This window comes from Dissoconium aciculare, assembly GCF_010015565.1.
Source record: "Dissoconium aciculare CBS 342.82 unplaced genomic scaffold K489scaffold_3, whole genome shotgun sequence".
NCBI classification, from domain to species: Eukaryota; Fungi; Ascomycota; class Dothideomycetes; order Mycosphaerellales; family Dissoconiaceae; genus Dissoconium; species Dissoconium aciculare.
In genome coordinates, this window is record NW_022984953.1 from 38,844 (window position 1) to 61,729 (window position 22,886).

At 51.4% G+C, this 22,886-nt stretch overlaps 8 protein-coding genes across 8 annotated transcripts; 6 read left to right on the plus strand and 2 right to left on the minus strand.

The window, feature by feature from the left end:
• Positions 1–55: 55 nt before the first annotated feature.
• K489DRAFT_377308 (uncharacterized protein) lies at positions 56–2,342 on the plus strand. Its single transcript, XM_033604125.1, has 5 exons — positions 56–388; positions 448–567; positions 737–761; positions 821–1,007; positions 1,069–2,342. The coding sequence occupies exons 1-5, from the start codon at positions 292–294 to the stop codon at positions 2,287–2,289; spliced, it is 1,650 nt and encodes a 549-aa protein (XP_033461828.1). The 5' UTR covers positions 56–291; the 3' UTR covers positions 2,290–2,342.
• Positions 2,343–2,958: 616 nt separating this feature from the next.
• Positions 2,959–5,993, plus strand: K489DRAFT_314801 (uncharacterized protein; the record flags this gene model as incomplete). Its single annotated transcript, XM_033601046.1, has 4 exons — positions 2,959–3,393; positions 3,442–3,708; positions 3,749–4,020; positions 4,070–5,993. Coding segments are annotated over 4 exons (2,898 nt in total), but the record flags the coding sequence as incomplete, so codon positions are not given.
• Positions 5,994–6,950: 957 nt separating this feature from the next.
• Positions 6,951–7,867, plus strand: K489DRAFT_141651 (uncharacterized protein). The gene is made up of 2 exons (XM_033599141.1): positions 6,951–7,739; positions 7,791–7,867. The coding sequence occupies exon 1, from the start codon at positions 7,112–7,114 to the stop codon at positions 7,670–7,672; it is 561 nt and encodes a 186-aa protein (XP_033461830.1). The 5' UTR covers positions 6,951–7,111; the 3' UTR covers positions 7,673–7,739; positions 7,791–7,867.
• Positions 7,868–8,168: 301 nt separating this feature from the next.
• Positions 8,169–11,409, minus strand: K489DRAFT_429163 (aconitate hydratase; the record flags this gene model as incomplete). Its single annotated transcript, XM_033608364.1, has 7 exons — positions 8,169–8,992; positions 9,062–9,187; positions 9,247–9,752; positions 9,817–10,256; positions 10,330–10,442; positions 10,510–11,209; positions 11,377–11,409. The coding sequence occupies 7 exons, from the start codon at positions 11,407–11,409 to the stop codon at positions 8,568–8,570; spliced, it is 2,343 nt and encodes a 780-aa protein (XP_033461831.1). The 3' UTR covers positions 8,169–8,567.
• Positions 11,410–14,901: 3,492 nt separating this feature from the next.
• On the plus strand, positions 14,902–16,089 carry K489DRAFT_368033 (uncharacterized protein; the record flags this gene model as incomplete). The annotated part of the gene is made up of 1 exon (XM_033602916.1): positions 14,902–16,089. The coding sequence occupies one exon, from the start codon at positions 14,902–14,904 to the stop codon at positions 16,087–16,089; it is 1,188 nt and encodes a 395-aa protein (XP_033461832.1).
• A 666-nt stretch (positions 16,090–16,755) lies between these two features.
• Positions 16,756–17,148, plus strand: K489DRAFT_387009 (uncharacterized protein; the record flags this gene model as incomplete). The annotated part of the gene is made up of 1 exon (XM_033606279.1): positions 16,756–17,148. The coding sequence occupies one exon, from the start codon at positions 16,756–16,758 to the stop codon at positions 17,146–17,148; it is 393 nt and encodes a 130-aa protein (XP_033461833.1).
• Positions 17,149–18,104: 956 nt separating this feature from the next.
• On the minus strand, positions 18,105–21,254 carry K489DRAFT_313727 (uncharacterized protein; the record flags this gene model as incomplete). Its single annotated transcript, XM_033600962.1, has 2 exons — positions 18,105–20,339; positions 20,451–21,254. 2 exons carry the CDS (start codon positions 21,252–21,254, stop codon positions 18,105–18,107), a joined length of 3,039 nt encoding a protein of 1,012 aa, XP_033461834.1.
• Positions 21,255–21,642: 388 nt separating this feature from the next.
• Positions 21,643–22,884, plus strand: K489DRAFT_351723 (UNC-50 family protein; the record flags this gene model as incomplete). The annotated part of the gene is made up of 5 exons (XM_033602450.1): positions 21,643–21,952; positions 22,004–22,073; positions 22,178–22,461; positions 22,517–22,682; positions 22,736–22,884. The coding sequence occupies exons 1-5, from the start codon at positions 21,872–21,874 to the stop codon at positions 22,882–22,884; spliced, it is 750 nt and encodes a 249-aa protein (XP_033461835.1). The 5' UTR covers positions 21,643–21,871.
• Positions 22,885–22,886: the final 2 nt, after the last annotated feature.

Consider the following 22,886-nt stretch of genomic DNA (forward strand, 5'->3'; position numbering starts at 1 on the left):
CTTGGCCGTCATCACCGACGGCGCGCGCGTTCACCTTGCACATGTATCCTAATGTCGACCATATTACAATCAATACAAGATATAGAGGTCGAGGGGCTCCAACTATTGCGACCTTCGTCCATCGCATTGCTGCGACATTCCTCCCGTGGTCGATGCGAGTGAACGCGCTGATCAACGTCTAAAAATTCGGTCTGCGCTCTTGGGATCCACCGTTCGCGATTCACGCTCAGCCCTTGGTGCTTACACATCCGCCAAAAATGCAGTCCTGGTTGAACACATTACGAAGGTGACATGTTCGGTCACAACAACAATAGCAATAGCCGTGGTGGCCAGAGCGGAAACAATCAGGTTTGCCAATTCTTTCTACAAGGCCGGTGCAAGTTTGGCGGTATGTTTGAGTTGCAGCATATTCTATCTCTTCAGCCAGAGATTCTAAGTGTCATTTAGATGGCTGTCGTAACTACCACCCAAAGGAGCAAGGAACGGATCAAACTCAGCAAAACAGATTCGCGCCGCTGCAGAATGGCGTGAACAATCGCAACCAAGGGTCTAACGGCCACAATCAATGTATGTCAAAAGATCACCACAAAATTCCTCAATTCTGATTTTGCGGAAAGATAATGGCGAGAGCCATTCGCTATAGTGCTGCTTGCGCCTCTACTTCTCTGTCCGTCACATAGATGCTTTCCTAGATTTTTAGATGACATGTCGTCAATGTGCTGACCAGAGACATCAGCATCCGCTTCAACCGCAAACCAAACGTAGGTTGTATTTAAACTTCATCTCGCGGAAGGGTCTCGCGCTGACTTGCGTTCGACAGTTTCCTGGTGACGGTAGATGGCATCAAGGCTGATCTCACAACAGAGCGTCCGCTATGGCCTTTGTCTGCATACGGGCCTGGTCTTAACGCTCCTCGACAGCTATTGGAGGGCGACCTGGAGCAGAGTTTTGAGGAAGTCCGCTTACAGCATTATATTGCACAAGCGGCAGGCGCCATACCGGCCTATGTGAGTGTACAATCTGCGTCATTTTGAATCTGCCGAACAGGTGATTGACTGATATCCTTAGGTAAATGAGGAGCAAGCTATGCTTAATCGGTCCAATGAGCGAGTGCAAGCAATTCTCAGAGATCTAGAGGGGGCAAGGAAATATGTCATCGATGGTCAGCATGAGCATCCGAACCGGAGAGATGCCGTGATCACGCCAGCCAACGACTTCCCAAGAAACAGTGTGTCCAACACTCCCGCTGCCAATCCACAATCAGGTGGGTTTGGGGCATTGAGCAGTGCCGCGCACAACAATGGCAGCGCTTTCGGCAAACCGTCGGGCCTCGGTGCAACGAACTCAGCATTTGGCGCGCCTTCTCAACTCGGCGCTGCAACATCTGGCTTTGGACGTTCTTCTTCAGTCGGAGGTGGAGCTTCGTCCGCCTTTGGTCAGCCTTCAACTCTCGGCGGAGGCGGTGCGTCTGGCTTCAGTCAGCCCTCGACGCTCGGACAGACAGCAACCTTCGGTCAACCTTCGCAGCCAAGTGCATTCGGAGCACCGAGCGCACTGGGTTCACAAAAATCCGCATTCGGGCAGCCATTTCAGCCATCTCCTTTCGCGGCTGCTCAACAACAAACGCAGGGGAACTCAAATACAAGCTTTGGCCAGCCCCTGCAATCATCACCCTTTGGTGGCGCTCAGCCTCCCGCAGCCTCGCCTTTCGCTCAGCCTCCGGCTGCATCTTCTGGTGGTGGTTTCAGTCAACCATCAACTCTGGGCAGCAATCTGAACAAACCTTCGCCATTTGCACCCGCAAACAATCAGCAGGGTTCATCCGCTTTCGGCGCTCCATCTGGACTAGGTCTCGGTGGACAAGCCAGCAACAGCGTGTCGCCTTTTGCTCAAGCGCAACCCCCTTCACAGCGAAACGCCTCGCCTTTCGGGCAGCAGCAACCTCAACAAGCACGGACTGCGTCTCCTTTTGCAGGCGGCTTTCAGAATGCCGAAGCAGGTTCGCAACTCAATAAACAGGTTCGGCGTGCCGATGACGGCACTTCCTTCTACCTGAAGCCTCATCCAACAGAGCCACACAAGCAGGTCAAAGTCAAGGTGTGGATGCCAAACGGTCCTCCGACCGCTGCGCATCTCGATGCGGAAGGGCCGGCAGAAGCATATTCTGATGGCAGTGCAGTAGAGGAGATTAAGAAGATTTATGCGACGGCTATGCAACGTGGCACGTTTGAGGGTAGTGCTATGCCGGAGCTTCCTCCGAAACGAGAGTGGCTTGAGTGGGATGTCTGATGAGTAACTTATTGAATGGGCAGGACTAGCTATTCGTGTATGATTTGTGTACCTTTATATTTGCACGTGCGATAAACCATAGGTAGACCGTTCTAGCTCTATCGCTTCCCCAATGCTGTGAATCTGATGGAAACGGCTAAAACAGAGAGAGTTCTAGCACTGTTGTGCGTCCAGGAACAGAATTTTGATACTGCGGGCTTGCGGAACTTCCCTGCCCATCTGCGTAGGGGCACAGGCCATAGCGAGGACATCAAGTCCTTATTTTTATACAATGCTTCCGAACCCGCTGTTGGACATCTTGTGCACGATGGCATCTCTTTCGCACAGACGATGTCTCCGAATGATTTCTCGCGACTCTTGATAGATCCGGACCATACGATGGATATGCTTGCTAGATTGATGGAACCTGAACGTGTAAACGCTTACGGATCAAGCTTAAGCTTGCTATCAAGAGATCTCCTCTCACCACATGAAAAGAGGTCTGAGATTGTGCTGCAGCAAGCGACTTCATGCAGGGCTTGGGTAAGCGGGGCTTGGAGCCGCCTGGCGCTGCAGGTGTCACCATGCATGCATTGAGTTACTCTGTAGCCTGGTTTTCTCTTCAATGGGGGCGCCCAGCGCGTACCTTCTGCATGATTTGACCATCGCGACAGTGAAATATCCACCACGATGGCTGACGCTCAGATTCTGGCCATGTGGGACCAGGCGGCCAAGAAATATGAAGAAGTCACAAAAATGAAGCTGACGGACCTACCCAGGCCAACATCCGTTGAGGACCTGATTAGCCGCGCTGACGAAAGCATCAAGCATTGTGAAGAGTTTCGAGCTCGAGCAGGGACCTTCTTCAAAGTTCTCAGAAACGTCGGGAACGCCGTAGAGACGGTAAGCAAGATCGTCGCCGGCGTCGCTCAAGCCGCGTTTCCTGCCAGTCCCACGGTTTTTGGCGCTGTGCTCTACCTCATCGATGCTGCCAAAGGCGTCTCGAAATATCTAGATGCGATCGTAGACCTTCTCGTAATTCTGCAAGACTTCGTTGTGAGATTGAAGATATATAGCATGGTGGAAATATCAGCAGAATTGCGAACGAAACTGACGGAGATTCTGGTAAGCATTCAACAAGCGGCCGATGCAATATAGCTCACACTCGCACAGGCATCGATTATTGAAATCCTGGCAAAGTCAACAAAGAATGTCAAAGATCCTGCTTTTAGGGCGAGGGCTTTCCTCAAGAATGTGTTTACTGGCAACGATACCGACATGAAAGAGCTTTTGGCTCGAATGGAAAAGCTGACAAACAGTGAGGGTCTTTTAGTACAGGCTCAGACTCTGACAGAAGCCAAGTCCACTGGCCAGACCGTCCAGACTTTGCAACAGTCTCTGGACGACTTACAGCTCAATCTAAGCGAGGTACACAAGGCTGTGTACTACTTTTGAGACTCGGGCTGAGACGCTATGATAGGTTCCGTCAGATGTCTTGAACATCAAGAATGCGTTGGAAGTATCCAGAGCGGAGGCTCTCGAAGAAAAGGAACGAAATGCTAAGAAGTTGCTCACGAAACTTCTCGCTCCAACCGGCGCAGGGCCGGCTAGATTCGACGAGATTAAACGGGAACGCTTTCGACATAATGTGGACTCGGGAGCTTGGATCCTTGAAGAGCCGAATTACCTTGCCTGGGTGTATGGTGACAGTCAACCATTGCTTTGGATCTCTGGCCCTTCTGGAAGTGGCAAGTAAGTTCTTGAAACACAAGCCGCCGAGAATTGATCTAAAAAATGACAGGAGCTTTCTGACGTACAACATAATCACTTCACTTACCGCGCAGACATTGCAATCGGACGGAACCAAACCGCCGGTGGGTTACTTCTTTTTCGGCGACAACAATCACGAATCGTTTAGACATGCCTTGCGCGAGGTCGCATATCAAATCAGCCAGCGCGACCGTGAATACAGTAAGCATCTCGACGAAAGCATAATCAGCGAATCGCAAATGATGTCAGTCTCGCTGGCATGGCATAACCTTTTTGCCACTTATTGGCTTCATGGACAAGACTGTAAACCGGCATACATCATCTTTGATGGCCTCGACGAAGCATCGTCTCAAGAACGAAGAGAGTTTCTTGAGGTCCTTGATTATGCAAAGGAATCGGACTCTCGCTCAAAACTACGCATTGTTATGCTTGGCCGGCCGCATATAATCAACAACATGACGCTAGCAAACATCGAGGGGCCACCTACGATTCATGTGGACTCGACCAAAAATGGCGACGATATCAAATCATATGTGCGCTCGAGCATTACAAAATCAAAAGCGCTAAAGAGGGTCAGGGAATCTTTGAAACAAAAAATCGTCGACACATTGACGCTCAAAGCTGGAGGCATGTTCATGTGGGTTCGGCTCATGGTGGAAGAGCTCAACAAGGCTGCCCTCCGTGGTCGCGAATTTCAGATTGAGAAGGCTTTGAGCGAGGCCCCAAGAGATCTTACAAGGATGATCGAACGCGTCTTAGAGGGTTTCGCAGACAGCTTGGAGGCCGAAGACACAGAAGATCTCAATGACTTATTGACATGGGTCGCACTAGCTACTCGCCCCTTGTACCTCGGAGAGCTGGACGCTGCATTGAGGCTCAAGTCGGAAGATGGAGAAGGCGTAACAGATCTGGAAGAAAAGCTGCGCAAGGTTTATTCGGGATTTTTCACGCTCACCCGGGAAGATGGTCTTTCAACATCGGATTTGGTTGAACAGAAGCGATTTGGCGATTTTGAGGAGGGCGAATATCCGGGGATGACCAGGGATGGGCAAGACAACTTCGATGCTCCGCTCGATTTTCAGTCAGATCCGAGAACAACGACTGTATCTTTCTCCCATGCTTCGATCTCGGAGTTTTTCGCGGACCCAAGTCGCGGCAAAATAGCTGGTCAAGATAGCCAGGGTCTTTCTATCGGATTCGAGCAGGTCCAGGCCCAAGCCTTGATTGCAGATACGTGTTTACAAATAATTGGAGATGCGAACTTTCGGGACCGCATGACAATTAGGGGCGGTGCTATCAGCCTTCTCGATTATGTTCGCTCCTCTTGGTACAACCATCTGCAGGCCGTCGATCATGACAGTATCGATCCTGCAATTCGCCTATCCATTAGCTCGAAGCTTGCGAATATGTTTCACAAAGAGGACATCATATCCAACTGGGCCTGCTATTGGGACTTTTCGCTTTTCACTGCTGAGCGTGGAACAACGATATTAGTCTGGCTTGGCAGTCTTGCTCCAAATAACAACTCGAGTCCTGACGGCGACGAGAACATATGCTCATCTCTCGTCGAGGATCCTCTAGACTTGTTTTCTCCTGCAATGCAATGGTTGGTCAGGTTGTGGGTCGGCCCAGCGCTTGCCAATGTAAAGCCTAGTATGTATGGGTTGCCCATCATCATCCATAGCTGGCTGGAGCGGAAAGCCGGCAAGTCAGTGGAGAAGTTGCCATGTCTCGGGGCAGACGATATCATCGCTGCAGCAAGCTTTGCAGCTCCAGAAAAAACACCCGAGTATCACCGAAACATTGCCCGCAGTCTGCGCGAGCACAAACTCTACAAAGAAGCCAAGAAGATCTATGAGATGACTCTCTCTCAAGACAAGACCGATGTACTCGCGATGGGGGGCCTCGCACGGACACATTTCGAGCTAAAGGAGTATGCTGAGACAATCCGCGTGTCGGAACTACAGCTCGAAACCATTCGAGAAAACAATCTGGAATCTCAAGATGGTTCCACGGAATGGATAAGTTATGAGGATATAGCCTGCAGCTATGTCGAACTTGAGAAACTCGAGAATCGTCCGTCAGACAATTCACTGGAATTAGAGAAGAAAGCTTGCGAGAATTTCACAAAAGCAATTAGCTACAATAAACTGTCTGCATACAGCCTTCGCGCCAACGTAAAACTCTGGCACAATTGGGCAATGGCGGGATTATATCCTGTTGCAGAATCCAAGTACATTTCTACTGACGATCTGCCCCACCCAGACACATGTTTCCAAGAGATCATCAAGATGACGCGTGAAATGGACGAAGCCTGCTCCAAGCTATACGACGCAGATGCTGCTCACTGGCTATGGCTAGTTGGCTCTGATCAATTTTCGTTCGAACATAGCGTTGCGTTCGCTGCCCATGAGACAAATGAGCTCCCTTGGTTGGAACAGTGTTACCTCAATGCACTCGTCAAAGCGCGGAAAGCACTTCGGACTTCTATGGCTGCCAAGGTAACGTACGGACTCGCAAATTTATATCACAAATTCATCAAAGACGACGAGAAAGCCGTCAATATCTGGGAGAGCCTTGTTCTACAAAGCTCATTCTCGGTATCAGATTGGTCCGTCATTTCGAGAATGGGCAGGTACGCAGTCACGTCGCTGGCCGGGTTCTACTCGCGCCAAGCACTGAAAGACGACTGTCGTGCTGGCCCATGGCTCAGCAAGATCAAGGCATTGAATGATCGGAGCGATAGGTGAGGCCGAGATCTACCTTGTCATAGTTTCTGAGGATGATTAACCTGGATATTTCAGGAAATCTTCATCGCCCGCGGATGGCTTGTCCAGTGTAAAAAGCGCACTGGCATTTTGGCATTCGCAGCACGGCGAGATCGAACGTAAGAGGCCACGATGGCGAGAAGTCCACCGCGCTACTTTGCTGACCATGACCAGGGGCACGCGAGTTATGTCGACCGGCGGTCAAAGCGGCCCTCACGATTCTGGAAGACAATGAAAGACCCAACGACCTTGTTGCGTTCACCTTTCTTTGTAAGGTGTTCAATGCGATCGGAGATGATATTAATATGTTGGCCATTTTTTCCTGCGTGCGCACATACAAGAACGAGTTTTCTACCATCTCTTCAGATTTCCCTCGCGAGCCTTCCGCAGCAGGTCTCGCAGCTGCTACTGACGCGGGGCAAGGGCGCACCGCAGCAGAGAATAACGGTTCCCGGGATGATGCGAACTCGCGATCCGTTGTGTCTGAGGAGCAAAGCAATGCCAACGTCACATCCAATGCTCCAATCATCTCACGGTTCAGGATGAAGGACTGGATTCACGACGATGACTTCCGACCGGCCACTTGCGATGGACCCTGCGGTCGTAGATTTTCGAATTACGATCATCTACGTATGTGCCGTCAGGACATGTCGGAGCGTTGCAGCGATTGCTTCGCTTTGCCTGACGGACAAGCTTGGGTAAGCCCGCTGTACCATGTGACCGGCAAATGCTCGCCACTGCACGACTTTTTCCAGTTCCCTCCCGTCACGACGCGATTCAGGTATGGCGAGATATTGGTGGATGGGAAAGCGATGGGCATCGGAGAATGGGTGGTCGGAATCCGGAAACTCTTTGATATCGAATGAAAGAGCAGACACGTCGACGAGCATGGGATGTTCGGAATGTGAAAGTGATCAATACATGGCGAGGAGCGTGAGTCGAAAGTCCCTTTAACCCCCTTTTTCGGTGTCTCACTTGTCATAGCCAGCCTGGTGGCACGAAATAATCCTCGCCCTCCTTTGCTCCTTTTCCTGCTCGAACTACCAAGAGCGAAGGCATTGCTGTAAGTTGAGCAGAATCTACTTCCATCTTCGTGGTTTCAGACCAGCGTACCGGATAAGGAGCTTGTAAGGCATATGCCTGTCGCTCCTGGCGATGGTCGCAAAAGGTCGGAATCCTCTTCGTTTCAATTGCTCATGCGTCGCCTCATCCATTTTGCCTTTGTCTCCGAGGTTGGTGCCATCTGAAGCCAGAACAGCAGGTCTAAGGGATTGTTCGTAAAGCAGAATCCCATCGTCCAATGTCGACGGAATGGTAAACACAGAGGACAGAACAGACACGTGCACGGAGGAGAACGAAATGCACAAAATAAGACATATACAATTGGACACATACATACATGGTTGGCTCGCGCGGGATTTTTCAAATGCAATGTAACATATCCTCCTTCAGACAACAACAACTACTGCAGCTGCGAGCCTGCCTTTCCATCAAACCACCATCAACAATATTTTGCCATCATTTGGCAAGATATTCTGTGCGCTTCGCGGGTCCGCCGTCTCGATGGATATCCTGGCCTTTGCAGGCCGTCGTTTCCTGTCGTCAGGTGTCATGCGTGAGCGTATCTGTATGATGGCTGACTGCGTGGCGCAAGCGCTTTCCTTCACTCTACCGGGGATTTGCCAAGCATGGAGATATTTTGTCCTGTTCTTCGTCTCCGAGCTCTTAATCTTGTCAAACATGCAAAATTTGATTTTGCACTTATTTGGAAGACTTCTTGGCCATGGTGTTCAGGGCGGAACCGTTGTGGAACCACTCGAGCTGGCTCTCGTTGAAGGTGTGGCTGAGCTTGACGTCGAAGGTCTTGTCGCCGTTGGCGGGGTGGACGCGCATAGTCAAGGGCTGGCCGACGGCGAGCTCGGTGCAGAGCAGGTCGATCTTGTCATCGGGCTGGAGCTTCTCGTAGTCGGCCGGGTCGGAGAAGGTCAAGGGCAACATACCCTGCTTCTTCAAGTTGGTCTCGTGGATACGGGCGAAGGAGCGGGTGATGATGGCGAGACCACCGAGGTGGCGAGGCTCGAGAGCGGCGTGCTCACGGGAAGAACCTTCACCGTAGTTCCAGTCACCGACGACGACCCATCGAATACCCTTCTTCTTGTAGTCACGGGCGGTGGCGGGGACAGCATCTAATCGAAGCGAAGGCGTCAGTGAAAATCCCTTCAGATCTCAAGCTCCTGGAAAGTGTAGAAACTTACCGTACTCGTTGGTGGTGAAGTTGCGGACCTTGTTGGCCTCACCGTTGGCGCTGTTGATGGCACCGATGAGCATGTTGTTGGAGATGTTGTCCAAGTGACCACGGTACTTCAACCACGGACCGGCCACTGTAGAATCACGTATCAGTAAAATGCTCACAAATCAATGCAACTCGAAAATAGCTTACTGGAGATGTGGTCGGTGGTGGTCTTGCCCTGGGCCTTGATCAGGATAGGAAGGTCAAGAGCGTCCTTGCCGTCCCAGGCGTTGAAGGGAGAAAGGATCTGGAGACGGTCGGAGGAGGGGGAGACGGCGACCTGGACGGAGGCACGGTCGGCCGGAGGGGCCTGGTAGGTGTCACGGCCTGGGTCGTATCCGCCAGTGGGCAGACCGTCACCAGTCGGGGGCTTGAGCTTGAAGTCCTTGCCGTCCTTGTCCTTGAGGGTGTCGGTGAGCGGGTTGAACTTGAGGTCACCAGCGATGATCATGGCGACGACGAGATCGGGCGAGGCGACGAAAGAGTGAGTGGCAGGGTTGGCGTCGTTACGTCCAGTGAAGTTACGGTTGTAGGAGGAGATGATGGAGTTGGCAGTGCCCTTCTTCACATCACGACGGTCCCATTGACCAATGCAAGGACCGCAAGCGTTGGCGAGAACCATACCACCGAAGTCCTCGAGGGTCTTCAGCTGGCCACTAAAGGAAACAAATGTCAGCTTCCTCACTCCTTCTTCTTATGCTTTTAGGAGGAATCACTTACTCGCGCTCGATAGTGGCACGGATCTGCTCGGAACCGGGAGTGACAGTGAAGAGAGACTTGGCCTTGATACCGTGGTCCAGAGCATCCTGGGCGATGGAGGCAGCACGGCTCATGTCCTCGTATGAGGAGTTGGTGCAAGAGCCGATGAGACCGACCTTGAGCTCCTCGGGCCACTTGTTGTCCTTGACAGCCTGGGCGAACTTGCTAATGGGAGTGGCAAGATCGGGGGTGAAGGGACCGTTGATGTGGGGCTCAAGCTCGTCGAGGTTGATCTCGATGAGCTGGTCGTAGTCGGCCTTCTCGTCCGAACGAAGCTCCTGGGCGTAGCTGCGGGCGAAGTCTCCGATCTCAGTACGCTTGGTGGCGGCGAGGTAGTCGTACATGCGGTCGTTGAAGGGGAAAAGCGAGGTGGTGGCACCGATTTCAGCACCCATGTTGCACTGCAAATTCGAGATTAGCGTTGCTCGGAATTCTGATTTCTGCGAACATTTTGAAGTTGAAAGCGAGACTTACGATAGTGGCCATACCAGTGCAGCTGATGCTGTCAACACCAGGACCGAAGTACTCGACAATGGCACCAGTACCACCCTTGACGGTGAGGATACCAGCGACCTTGAGGATGACATCTGCGATTTCAGTTAGCATTCCCATATCCAGATTCATGCGAATTTCACGACTTTATCGAAAGCTTACCCTTAGGAGTAGTCCAGCCACCGAGACGACCAGTCAGCTTGACACCGATGATCTTAGGGGCCTTGACCTCCCATGGGAGGTTGGCCATGACATCGACGGCGTCAGCACCACCGACACCGACGGCGACCATACCGAGACCACCAGCGTTGGGAGTGTGAGAGTCGGTACCGATCATCAGACCACCGGGGAAAGCGTAGTTCTCAATGACAATCTGGTGAATGATACCAGAGCCTGGCTTCCAGAAACCAATGTTGTACTTGGCGCAAGCGCTGCTCAAGAAGTCGTAGACCTCACGGTTGATGTCCTGGGCGCGAGCCAAATCCTTCTCACCACCGACCTGGGCCTCAATCAAGTGGTCACAGTGGACGGTGGAGGGTGTTGCAACAGAGGGCATGCCGGCGCTCATGAATTGCAGGATGGCCATCTGGGCGGTGGCATCCTGGCAAGCAACACGGTCGGGACGGAGCTTGAGGTAGCTCTTTCCACGCTCGATCTCTTGTCCGTGCGGGTCGTCGAGATGTGAGTAGAGAATCTTCTCGGCGTATGTGAGCGGGCGGTTAAGCCTTGATCGGACAATGCCGAGGTTCTCGTTCATCTTGGCGTAGTTGATGAAGTGACCCTTCTCCCAGTTGGTCATCTCGACCTTCTTGGTGAGGGCACTGTCATTGACAGTCGCGAATGATCGGCGGTTCAGCCCGGCCTGTGAAGAGCAGGAGCATGGTCAGCATGGATGAAGAAGGGGTTTTTCGAGTGAGTGGGATGTGAGGCAGGGGTGTCGCGAGACACAATGTGATGCCACAACGGCACCGAGGCCATTGGCAAGATGAAGCAATCGAGCTGTGAAATACTTGTCCGGGTCAAACATACGACTTGCCGAGCTGCCCTTCGTGCGGCGAGCATGTTGACGGTGAGGCGGCTGCTACTGCGCTCGTGATGAAAAGAAGGTCACGTCGAAACGGAAGAGTGGAGAGAGATAATACTCGCAGGTCCAGCAGAAGACCTGATGAAAGAGAGTATTTTCGAGGTGGTGGTGGTGGAGCAGGAGGACAAATGACGGATGAGGGAAATGATAATAATAAAGAGTCGAGAGGCACACGACGAGGCGGCGGTGGTGGTGCTTCTGCTGCCGCTCCGCAACAATAGTCAATAGTTCTTCACACAGTGACTACGGCTAGCAATAGCAAGCAGCAAGCAGCAGAGAGGGAGAGCAGTTCGGCCGGTTCCTGCGGGAATGGCAGCAGGGCCCAGCTAATGGCCGCGTTGTCAGCAACTTGGTTGGGCGGTGATTGGCTGCCCGGGCCAGACAGCGAGGGAACATGGCCGAGGTCTACATGTATCACGGGATTCTCCCACACGGTTTCTTTTTTCTCCCTCTCTGTTTTCCCTTGGTGTAGAATGGGCTAAGGGAAGCTGTCTGAGCCGGGCATAAGCCGAGATTCAGCGGCTGCACCTGATTCTTTTGAACAGCACCTCTTTTTCGCCTGGCCCGCCAAACTTTTATTGCAGCCATTGATAGGGTCATGAGAGTCCATCGCCAGCGGAGATTGATGCTCACGATTCATTGCCTACGATTCTAATGTATTTGCATCCCTCCATAGCGATCCTCCCAAATCATCATACAGTTACGAAGTTATAGTGGCCTCGATACAGTAGATAAGGCCGAGAGGAAAGAAACAATATGTTGCTCCAAATGCAGTTGCGCGTCATTCGGCTCCTCCCACGCTTGGCTTGCGCGGTGGTGTGTCTCGTGTCAAAGCTGGTTTTCCCGAGACTTGCCGCAGAAAAATGTCCAAGTGCAGGCCACGATCTCGTTCATCGCAGTTGGGTGTGTGAGGAGCGAAGAGCGAGTCTCATATGTACGATCGCTCTTGTCTACTGCCAATGCCAGACTACTAAACATCGCTGTCCCTTCTAGTCGATCGACATCATACGCACGAACGTTTTGGTATTGGCAAATATTACCTACGTTGTTTTCCATTGGTCTCAGTTGCGATCTGCTCTTTCACGTGCACGCTGGCGAACCCCGACACTGGAACAGTCTTGTTGTTGAATGTCTCCATAGCTTGGCAGCACATCTGATCTCCGCAGTATTTTCATTCTTACGTATTGAGAGACTGTAAACTCCAACTTGATAGACGTGAATGGTCGCAGTGTACTCAGGCGGATGTATCAACAAAAATCCCGCGACAATCCCGCTCTAGCGATGTCGGCAAGAGTACTGCGGCACTGGAAGCGAACTCGGTGTCGTCAGCGCGATGTCAGAAGGCACACCTGGGTACGAAATACTTCGCGAACAGATCATCTTACACTGCCGCACCTTCGCCAATTTTTCGGTAGATGAGTCGAACAAGTACAAGGGATGTAGTAAACGGTCAAAGTCTGCCCCAATTGTGTCTAAAATGTTGTTGCTGCGCGTGCATGTGGTCTCCAGACCACTTGCATATTTTCCTCGTTCGCTTACTGGGCAGGCGTGGTTTGGCGCCAAACTCTACTTCGACCCTCCACGACGAATTTTATATGCCGCGAGGCGAATGCTCTAGGAACACCAACGATACCTACGATCAATCAACACATTACTGTCGTATACTTCGTTCGCAACCGGCTGCATACTTTTACTCTTTCCAAGCAACATACCAAAGAGGCGATTTTCTGATGGCATGTGCCAGGGTTAGTTGACCAAGTATGTCTGTGATTTAAGTTATGAGGAGACTGTGAGCCCAACTCACTCTCCAGGGTTTCGCAGCCATGGAGAGGTTAGGGTTCATGTCCATATCTATGCATCTTGGGATCAATTCCGCGAGAAGGCATGAAGGGGACCGACGTTGCATTGCAGCACGAATTGGCGAGCTTGCCTTGCATGCTTTTCATCTATCATCAGACGAGAGGTAATGCCTGTTGCTGAAGACTTTGTAATGCTGTACTAGGTTGCTTGATCAATCTTAAAATTCGTTCACGTAGTAGAGCAAAAGATCTTGTATGTTAGCTCCGACGCTGCTGGCCAAACACATTGATCTTGATGGAATCGATCTTGAAGAGACACTGATGAGCTTAGGCAACGTGAAGCGTTATCTCAAAAAGGGCGACGAGGCCTACATGCCTAACATACTAAAGTAGGCACACGTCTCATCGATCCACCAGTGCAAACATCCTGCAAAAAGTCGCTACCCTATTCGGAGACTGCTCTCCGGCAGACTCCAGATGTTGTTGTTTCTAGTCTCCGCCCCGGACGGAATTCCATCCACCAACTGCACGTTATATTATTACTGTACTTCACACCACACACAGTCACCCAGCATTCGTCAATATAAGAGATTCCTTTTTTCCACGTTTGGAATGTGGCGCCCCAGATCCCCGCTCGAGGCTGGCTGATCTTCAATATTCTGCCCTGCAAGCAGCTTCCATTGGACACAGCTTTTGATGCTGACACAGGAGGAATCACGACGATTGCAACAACTGATCGAAGACCAATAGCCAGAGGTTACTTTGTAATCACGATTCATCACTTGTCATATCCCGGTCCGCCATCTTTTCGGGTAGCCATCTTTCCAGACAGCCCTGATTCGTACTCGTACTTGCCTGGGCAAGATCCTTCTCATCGGGAATAAAAAACAATCAATGGATATGGCCTGCTAGGCAAGGTACCCATGAACATGAGGCAATCGACTTGTCCATTTACATACACCCGGCAGTGACAAATATCTGCTTCCGCTCTTTGAAACTCCACAGAAGCACAGATGTGACTATTGCGTGCAAGCTTTCTTCCACGACTGCCTGAGAAATCACTTCTACGAAAGGCTTCGAGTTCCGCTTCACTGACAATGCCATTGAAACGTGACATCTTCGATTCTCATTGTTTGTTCAATCCCAGCATCCAGCTTGATACCACTACGTAGGGATCGACTGTTCATGGAAGCCACAGGACTGGAGGATGCGCCCACCCTTCCCAACTCAGAGCATCTATGTACGGCCTGCAAACCTGCAAAATGTTACAGACAGGTACTTTGAGGTCGAATTAGGGCATATAGCACCAAAGCCAGAGGATTCTCAGCTATTTCGAGTTAAGACTGATGTCGATCTCACATCCATCCGACCTCATGTCACTCCACAGATACATTGTAGTCGACGCCTCATTGTCTTCGCAGCACTCTCGAGCATTCTCGCAGGATTCGACAAGGATAAAGATGACCATGTGTCGTCCCCGCACGAGTGGTGCATCTAGCGGGATAGCCAGGGACTTGGTGGACTTCATGCAAGTCATCCAAAGAGAAACGATCGAACATATCTGGATTTGGACAAGCAGCATAGCACCTGTCTTAGGTATAAATACAAGCATGCGGACTTCGGATTGAGCTCGCCGTTGAATGACACTCTCACATCTTTCCAATCCCCATCATGAGGATTCACACAGCAGTGTGGCTTGCCTGTGGCGCGTCATTCGCGTTTGGCGATGTTTTCAACCTTCCAAAGATCTTCCAGCGGTCTCCTGGTGCCTTGTCATCAACTCTCAAGCCTACCACAGTTCGACCTAGAGCGTCTGTCTACAAAACACGTACGACCTCCGTCGGATACACGCGGACCTCCTCTCCAAGCTCATGCCTGTCCGTCACCATCACTGTGACCTCCACCAAAATACTTGCTCCGACAACAATCACATATCCTGTTAACAGCGCTGCAACTACAGTGTTGGGTGCCTATCTCACTTCGGCGCCTCAAATCGCACCAGAAACGTACTACCCCGACTCAGCCTTGCCGCCGATCAATATTACCTTGGCAACCACGACTTCTACAGTATTGGAAACTCCCACATTCCTTCTTCCAAGGGTCACAGTCACCGCGCCGACACCATCGGGCTTTGTCCCAATCAGAAGCTCCCTACCCGATGCTGCCTATAGAGAAGGGATAAACAAGCGGGACGCAGTAGCTGATGTAGTTGCACTGGCGCCGCGATGTACCTCGACCATCGTCAAGACATCAATCGTGACTGCCCCGAGGATCACCAAGACGGCAGTGACGACGCTTTCGGGTACGGAGTATGACTTCGACCAAACCACCTTCGACGGCGTCGGATTCAGCTCATTCCTCAAGACATATACCGGTCCCACGACGACGACTGTGACTGGACCATCCACCAGTACCACATTTCTTCAGACCGTATACGCAACCGTGACTCTCCCTACACAGACAATTACCCCCACGAAGACAGTTTATGCCGCCTGTGCTACCAACAATGTAGTCAACGTGTACCACAACTCGACCAACGGAACGGACTACAAGTTCCTCACGGTCGCCCCCAGCGGCGCCTCCGTCGGTCTCCCATTATTATTCGACGACTTCCCGACTCCCTACGATTGCTGCAACGCTGTAAATCAACTCGGAGGCGCCATCGCATACGCATGGGCGATATACCCAACGTTGGGCAAGCCAGTCTGCTTCGGCTACGGATCGCAGTGTGGCGAATTGGGATGGGAGGTGGCCGGTTTCGGTGATGTGCTCCTCGATGGCCCTCCCGCGTCCATAGGTAACGTCGGGTGTGGGAAAGTCACCAGTGTCGGCTATCGATATGTGGGTGCCGTTGAGTGAATAACGGTGGCACACATTCAGTGTCTGGCCAGCCTAAGGCGATTTGAGGATGTGCCGAGACTGAAAGCATGCCAGGACGAGAGCTGACCCGGGGTTATTTGAACAACCTTCAACTCGGAGTGAACACTCCAACTTCGTGTGCATTCAAACAATGTCACTCTTGGGTGAGGAGAAAGGTCCGCATTTCATAGAAGAGGCAATCACGTCATGTTTTCAATGGTGACCCGTTAAAAATGAGGTAAATTGTCTTCATAACTCCTGTCATGTCTTCAATCGTAGCATCTTCGCAAACCGACATAACACTCCGAGATCGTTCCCATGTTCCGAGATTTCAATGTTCCCAGGGTTCCAAGGTTTGCTACAATGCTAGGGTTGGCGTCCGTCAGAAGATGCCGCGAAATTTTGGAATTCTGCACTTCACCCGCTATATCCTTATCGCCGCGCTTATCGTGGGCTCCACATATTTTTTTCGCTTCCACTCGTGATGCGCTGAGATCGTCCCAAACTTCAACAACAAGCGGGCTTTTTTTTTTGTCTAGCATCGAGTGCTCACATTCGCGAGGGCATCAAAAGTTTCACGATCCACACAACTTAAGCACGCAAGACCCTGCCGCACGCGCAACAGCTTTTCCACCACCTCGAAGCCGTCCAACAACACAAACGAAAATGCCCGCAATCCGAGGCTCCGCCTCGGTCAAAAAGACCCGGCGACACACCCGCGACCTCGACCAAATCCACAGTGACATCAACGTGCCCAAGCATCTGGAAAAGTTCGTCGCGACCAAAGCCCGCGAAGAGCTGCCCGGCTTCGGGCAGTTCTACTGCACACCCTGCGCCAAATGGTTCGAGTCGGATCTGAATTTTGGCAAGCATGAAAAGGGCAAGCCGCACCGTCGCCGGGTGAAGCTTTTGCAGGAGGAGCCGTATAGTCAGAAGGAGGCGGAGGCTGCTGCGGGGTTGACGACGGATAATGGTGTTGTGGATAAGATGGGGAAGACAGTGGAGGTGGAGATGCAAGAGGAAGAGGAGGAGAAGGAGGAAGACGACACCGTGAAATGAGGTCGATGTGATATGAAGAGATGGGCGACTTATTGCCAGCCTACTCCTCGGGTTGTGTTCCTAAGTCTCACCTCGAATGATGCGCTCATTCCACGTTCTTCCAGCACCGACGAGAAGCACTCGTCGATCTCCAAATTCTTGGGTGTGTCGCTACGGTGTGTCGCTCGACCAGACAAATTGAGCATCACCTCCGAGACACGGGCCTGGCTCGCTCAACCATAAGAAAGGAAGCCTAAATTGGGTTCGGATCTCTGCTTCGGCACACCAGGCACTCAACACGTCGAGCCAAATGAACATGGCGATTGCCGTCACAGCGCACTCTCTTATTTTCTGAGAAATGCGCTTTTACCAGAGATGGCTCATTTCCGATCTACGATTGCGATCCTTTAGATTGGAAGAAAAGAATACAGCTGGGTTCTTGGGATGAGACTAGTGGTCAGAGAGGGAGAAGTCGAGCAGCTGAAGCCATTCGGGTGTCGAGAAAATGTTCGAAAGCGTGGAGAACAGATGAGTGTAAGATTGTGTATCAAGATTAGTGTCGGCTGTCGTGATCGGAGAAAAGATTTTATTAGACGATCACTTGCATTTCCATTCCACGTTCTCAATATTGAGCTACTTACAATCGCAGGCTCTCGAAGTGTGCTTGCTATACAATTCCCCAAATACCTCACCATATGGAGCACTAGGTAGAGATTCAACCTTGATGCGTCGTGAGAACGACTGTAAAAAAATTCTGAGGAACGATACTACGAGACTGCGATGACAATTACATGAGAAAATCAGTGGGTGAATTATGATATTCAATTGTATAAGTACATGAGGATCTTCACTCGGGATCGCCTTGTCGAATAAACCATCGGTGCGAATTGTAGAATCCACATGAAGATGGATATCTGAGATCAACCAGGGCGTGAAATAAATCGGGATCGACAAGAAGTCCAACCGAGCAATAAATCTCAGGGTCTCGTCGCCATGGCCTTGTTGTAATCCACGTACACCGACGGGAGGAATGCGACCAGTTTCGCAGGGTCTAGGCGGACTTGATTGTAACTCGATGCGTTCGGGAGCATCTGCAACAAGGCCTCAATGCGAGGCGGCAGAGGTGCTGGAGCCGATGATTGAGGGATGAACGTCTTGGTGGCGAAGCCAGAGTTGGAATTGCCGCCGATGCTGTTGCTCGCGGCGTGCGCGCTGGCTTTGTTGTTTTGGATGCGGATGCCCGCGGCGCCTTTCAGTGGGGACTCTGCGCGTAGGAATTTGCGCTGAGGAGCCTCGTTGTCAGAGTCCTCGAGCGGCCGTTTCGGACTGGCGACGTAGGGTCCATTCGGACCGAGGAGTATTTCGGGCGCTTCGATGGAGGTGGAGACTTCGGCATTGTTGTTGTTTGGTGGTGCGGATTGGACGATCGGCTGTGGGTGCATTGGACGAGGGAGCGCTTGTGTTGGGCTTATGATGAGTTGGATGTCGATGGCGTCGAAATCAGGTAAAGCGTAGCGATGGCTGAAATGGCTGATGTCGGGCTCCTCTGGGTAGAGCTCCCTCATGCGCTTCTCAACCTTGTGTATCTGAGCGAGGTCACCATACTTGCTTTCATGTTCATGCATGTAGCCCAATAGACGCCTGCTCTTCTGTCTCTTCTGCTCAAGAGCCATGTCAGGGGCATCTGCGATCTTCTTGACTGTTGACTCAAAAACAACGCGTGCATTGGTCAGATCGCCGCCCGCAATCAAATGCTTGATGTATTCCAGCACAAAAGTCTCGTCGCTAGGGAAAAGCTTCATGCCGCGCTCGAAGATCTTGATTGCCGAGGGATCGCGGTAGCAGTTCCATTCCATTAGAGCTGAAGCGATGTATACATCGCTGGACAGCATACCTCGCGGTCTAGAGTCAGAAAACACACCGCGGAAACCCTTGACAGTGTTGGAAGCAGCCTCCCCTTTCTTGGAAGGTTTTCCCTGGCCTTGGACTCGGCGGAAGGCTTGCATCTTCGCCACCCATACTGATGAGATGGTCCGCTTTAGTTTGTCCATTTGGACAGAAGATGCATGGCGCACAGCCTCCACTTGCACCTTCATTGCTGCTTCGTGGCCTGTGAGCTTCGTCCCATGGGCTGCGTCTTCTTCGTCCTGCTCCTGGATGGCATCCTCGTTGGGTGGCAGGCTTGCAAAATGATCTTGGATGTGAGCGATTAATCGCTTGTCCCGATCCTGCATTCTCGTTCGTAGTGCGTACAATGCTGTGTGCACACCTTCGAATGGAATATCCAGCTTTTCTCCGTTGCGGATGAGGACATCATCTGTGTTCCCAGTTTCCAAGGAGGACTCGACCCGATCAGCCTTCATGAGTGCTAAGAGGACCGATTCAGGGTTCGCCGAGATACCTCGATCCAGAAAGCCCTCGCCTTCGGATGTCATCTTCTCTCCTCCCTGAGCGAAGCACCATGTAGCTGCCTCGAACCAAATATCGGGGTAGAAACAGAGGAACATTGTCGCTTGTCGGTACGCGTAGAGCACACGTTTCTGATATGCTTCGTCTTCCGTGCCACGGAAGACCAACGGATCCTCGTTCTTTTCCCATCCTACCCATGCTCTCCACCTGTCCACTTGGTCGCCAAATTCATCTTCACCCGCACAGCCATGGATTGGAGGCAGACGCGGCATTGATGATCGATCGAGACCTTCACAAATTTGATCCAGCCTGGTCTTGGCTGTTCGAGCCTGCATGTAGTGCGGACTTTGCTCCGCAATATGCTTGCGGACCATTTGAGGGCCAACAGTCCTTTCGAATGACTCGTATTCTTTCCACATCTTGACGAATTCGGAGTGTGGGATTTTGAAGGCTCGTTGATAAGCCTTGCGCAAGACGTCGACCTTTTGGAGATCTTGCCATGATGTGCCACCAATAGTGCCAGGTCCATCTTTGAGGAAATCGATGTATTCGCGCCACAATGATCCAGAATCCGGGTCAATGCCCACATTATCGAGAGTTGCTTCGAAGGCGCCTGCAATCTGTCCGCGGTTCCTACCGTCGGTGTCATTCATTAGTGGTAAGGCGCGGCGCACATGATCAAGGTACAACTGCCATAAATGCACATTGGGAACCTTGGTCAGGCAGTCATTGAGAATAGCAACAATATTGTTGGTCTCGTCAAGCTCGCGCTCCATCTCAATATATTTGATCCACGTCGAAACCTGTGCAAACAAAAGGTCAGCGTCAGATATTTGTTTGTCATGCGCGTACCAATGAGATTCAGCCGCTAATCAGACGCTAGGAAAGGATAACAAAAGAAAGGATATGCATACAGCGTAGGGAAAGACTTTGAAGAATCGCTCATAAACATTGCGTGCAAAGTCATGCTGTCCCTTTTCACGATAATGATCGATCAGACTGGTCCAAGCAGTCGCATCACCTTTTGGATCATCCTTGATCCGATCTTCAAGCTGGCCGACCTTGTCATGCGGGAGTCTGGCAGGTAATGATGTGGGCGCCTGAGCTGGGGCAGTAATTGTGGAAGCTGCTGTGCTCAACGTCGGTGCTGTTGGTTGTAATGTTTGTGTGGTCGGCGGCAATGGCGTTGTTGGCTTACCCTGAGTTGGCACAGAAGATTGGAGAGAGGGAGTAGGGACAGGAGAAGCAGATGTAGACACAGGAACAGTGGTGGACCCGTTGATACTTTTGCTTGATGCAACAGTCTCTTGTGGTGCACTATGTAAGGAAATATCCTGAGCTCCCGCCAACGAAGTGACACCCAAATCTGTCCGACCGCTCGCTGCCTCATTCAACTGAGCTGAAGATGCCCCATTTTCATCGTCTCTTTCATCATCACTCTCATCCACAATGAAGCCTGCTTTGGTCTTGATTTTTGAAGGTTGTGTAGTTGTTTCGGGATTGACCAGAGTTTGCGCTACTTGAGGCGTCGCGGTCTCTGCCTGCTGGTCACGATCGCCTACATCGAAACTCGACGGGTCATAATCGCTCTCATCATCACGCGCATCCTCCTCGGGCACATCGCCGGGCTCCTCCGCGTTGTCGTAGTCATCGGGATCGTAGCTTTCATCGGCCGCATCGTAGGTAGGAGGATCAAGCGGGTCATACTCTTCTGCCATGTTGAGTTGCGTCGGGTTTTGTCAATGTGTTACAGTCAGCTTCCACCTGAAGCAGCTATGGTTTGTCGCAGCGCGACCGAAGGACGGTCCCGCGATCTATTGCCGGTGAAATCAAACTCGATGGCCGGAGCGTCAGTCCTGTAAGCGCGAGGTTGACTTTACAAAAGTTGTCATAAACGAATTCAAAAGTGTAGGCGGATGTAGTAAGAAGGCATGTGAGGATGATGATGCGAACCACAGTTTAAGGTTGCGCAGAATAAAATCAGGCGTTGCTCATGACGAAGCGCTGGATTTTGCTACGGGAGGCGGAAGGAGACTCCCGCAGAGTCGGCTCCGCGGGTGTTTCGCTCACCAAGAAACTTGCGTCACAGTAATGCTCGCGTGGCTTGTACTGAACATTCCGTCTGTGGACAGCTTTATTGTATGCTGCACGCAGCGCCGACCGGAACGAGTGACCAGGAACATATAAACAGCTCGAGCGAATATTTGGCTAGTTTGGCCTTGGGTAAAACCTTCAGCAGATTCACGTCTTCGGCTACACATCTCCGCCAACAAGTACCAAGAACACAGCGCTTTCCAACCACCCATTGGTTGGACAAGACATCTTCGAGAACAAGATGTCCTCACAGCGACGAAGTATGCGACTGCCGCCATTTTTCCGGCGTCTGTTCAAGTTCACTTCTATGGACTTTGAGACTGTATGTGTGAAATGACGTTGGAGAAAACACTTTAGCTGAGAGAGGTCACAGGCCGTTTGGGAGATGACCCATTTAATCATTGCTCCGAAGAAAGTATTCAGAAATATCTACTATCACGTAAGTTGACTATGCTGACTTTACAAGGATAGCAGACTGATTTGAAGCAGAAACGTAAGCTCCTCGCGAAAGCTGAAGTACTTGAATGAAGCCAACGTGAATTTCTAGAAACCAAGAACTCATATCATAGACCGGATCCGGCCTTCACATACCTCCTTTCATTGTTCTTCCTACTGACCGGACTGGCCTGGGGCCTTGCTTATGCAAATGGTGTTGGTCAGACCATCCGGATAGCTTTGGTCTTCGTCCTCGGCCACTTCCTCGGATTTTCTGTCCTGGTGGCTACGCTGATGTTCTTCCTGGTCGGTCGAGTGCTGGGCAAGCGAAAACAAGGGCTATTTGGGCCACCGAGTGGAGGTGAAGAAGGCCTTGAGTTTGGATATTGCTTCGATGTAAGGCATCACAGCGGATTTATTTTGTCGTGTGCAACGCTGACCATGGTTTCAGGTCTCCATTCGAGCATTCCTACCCGTATGGACTTTTCTCTACGTCCTGCAATTCTTGCTGTTGCCACTCATTGCGCAGGACTATTGGGTCTCAAACCTTTTCGGAAACACCATGTACCTGATGGCCTGGAGCTACTATTTCGTCATCACATTCCTCGGATATAATGGTAAGACACTGTTGTGCAAGAAATGTTTGCCACTCATTCTAATCGCCAAACAGCGCTTCCATACTTAAGTCGAACGGAAATCCTGCTTGCGCCTATACCGATACTTGTGGTCCTATGGCTGATCAGCCTATTCACGTTCGATTGCGCCACAAATCTGGCGCCAGTGCTATGGTGTGGTGTCAATCTGCGGAAGCCTGTCTGATC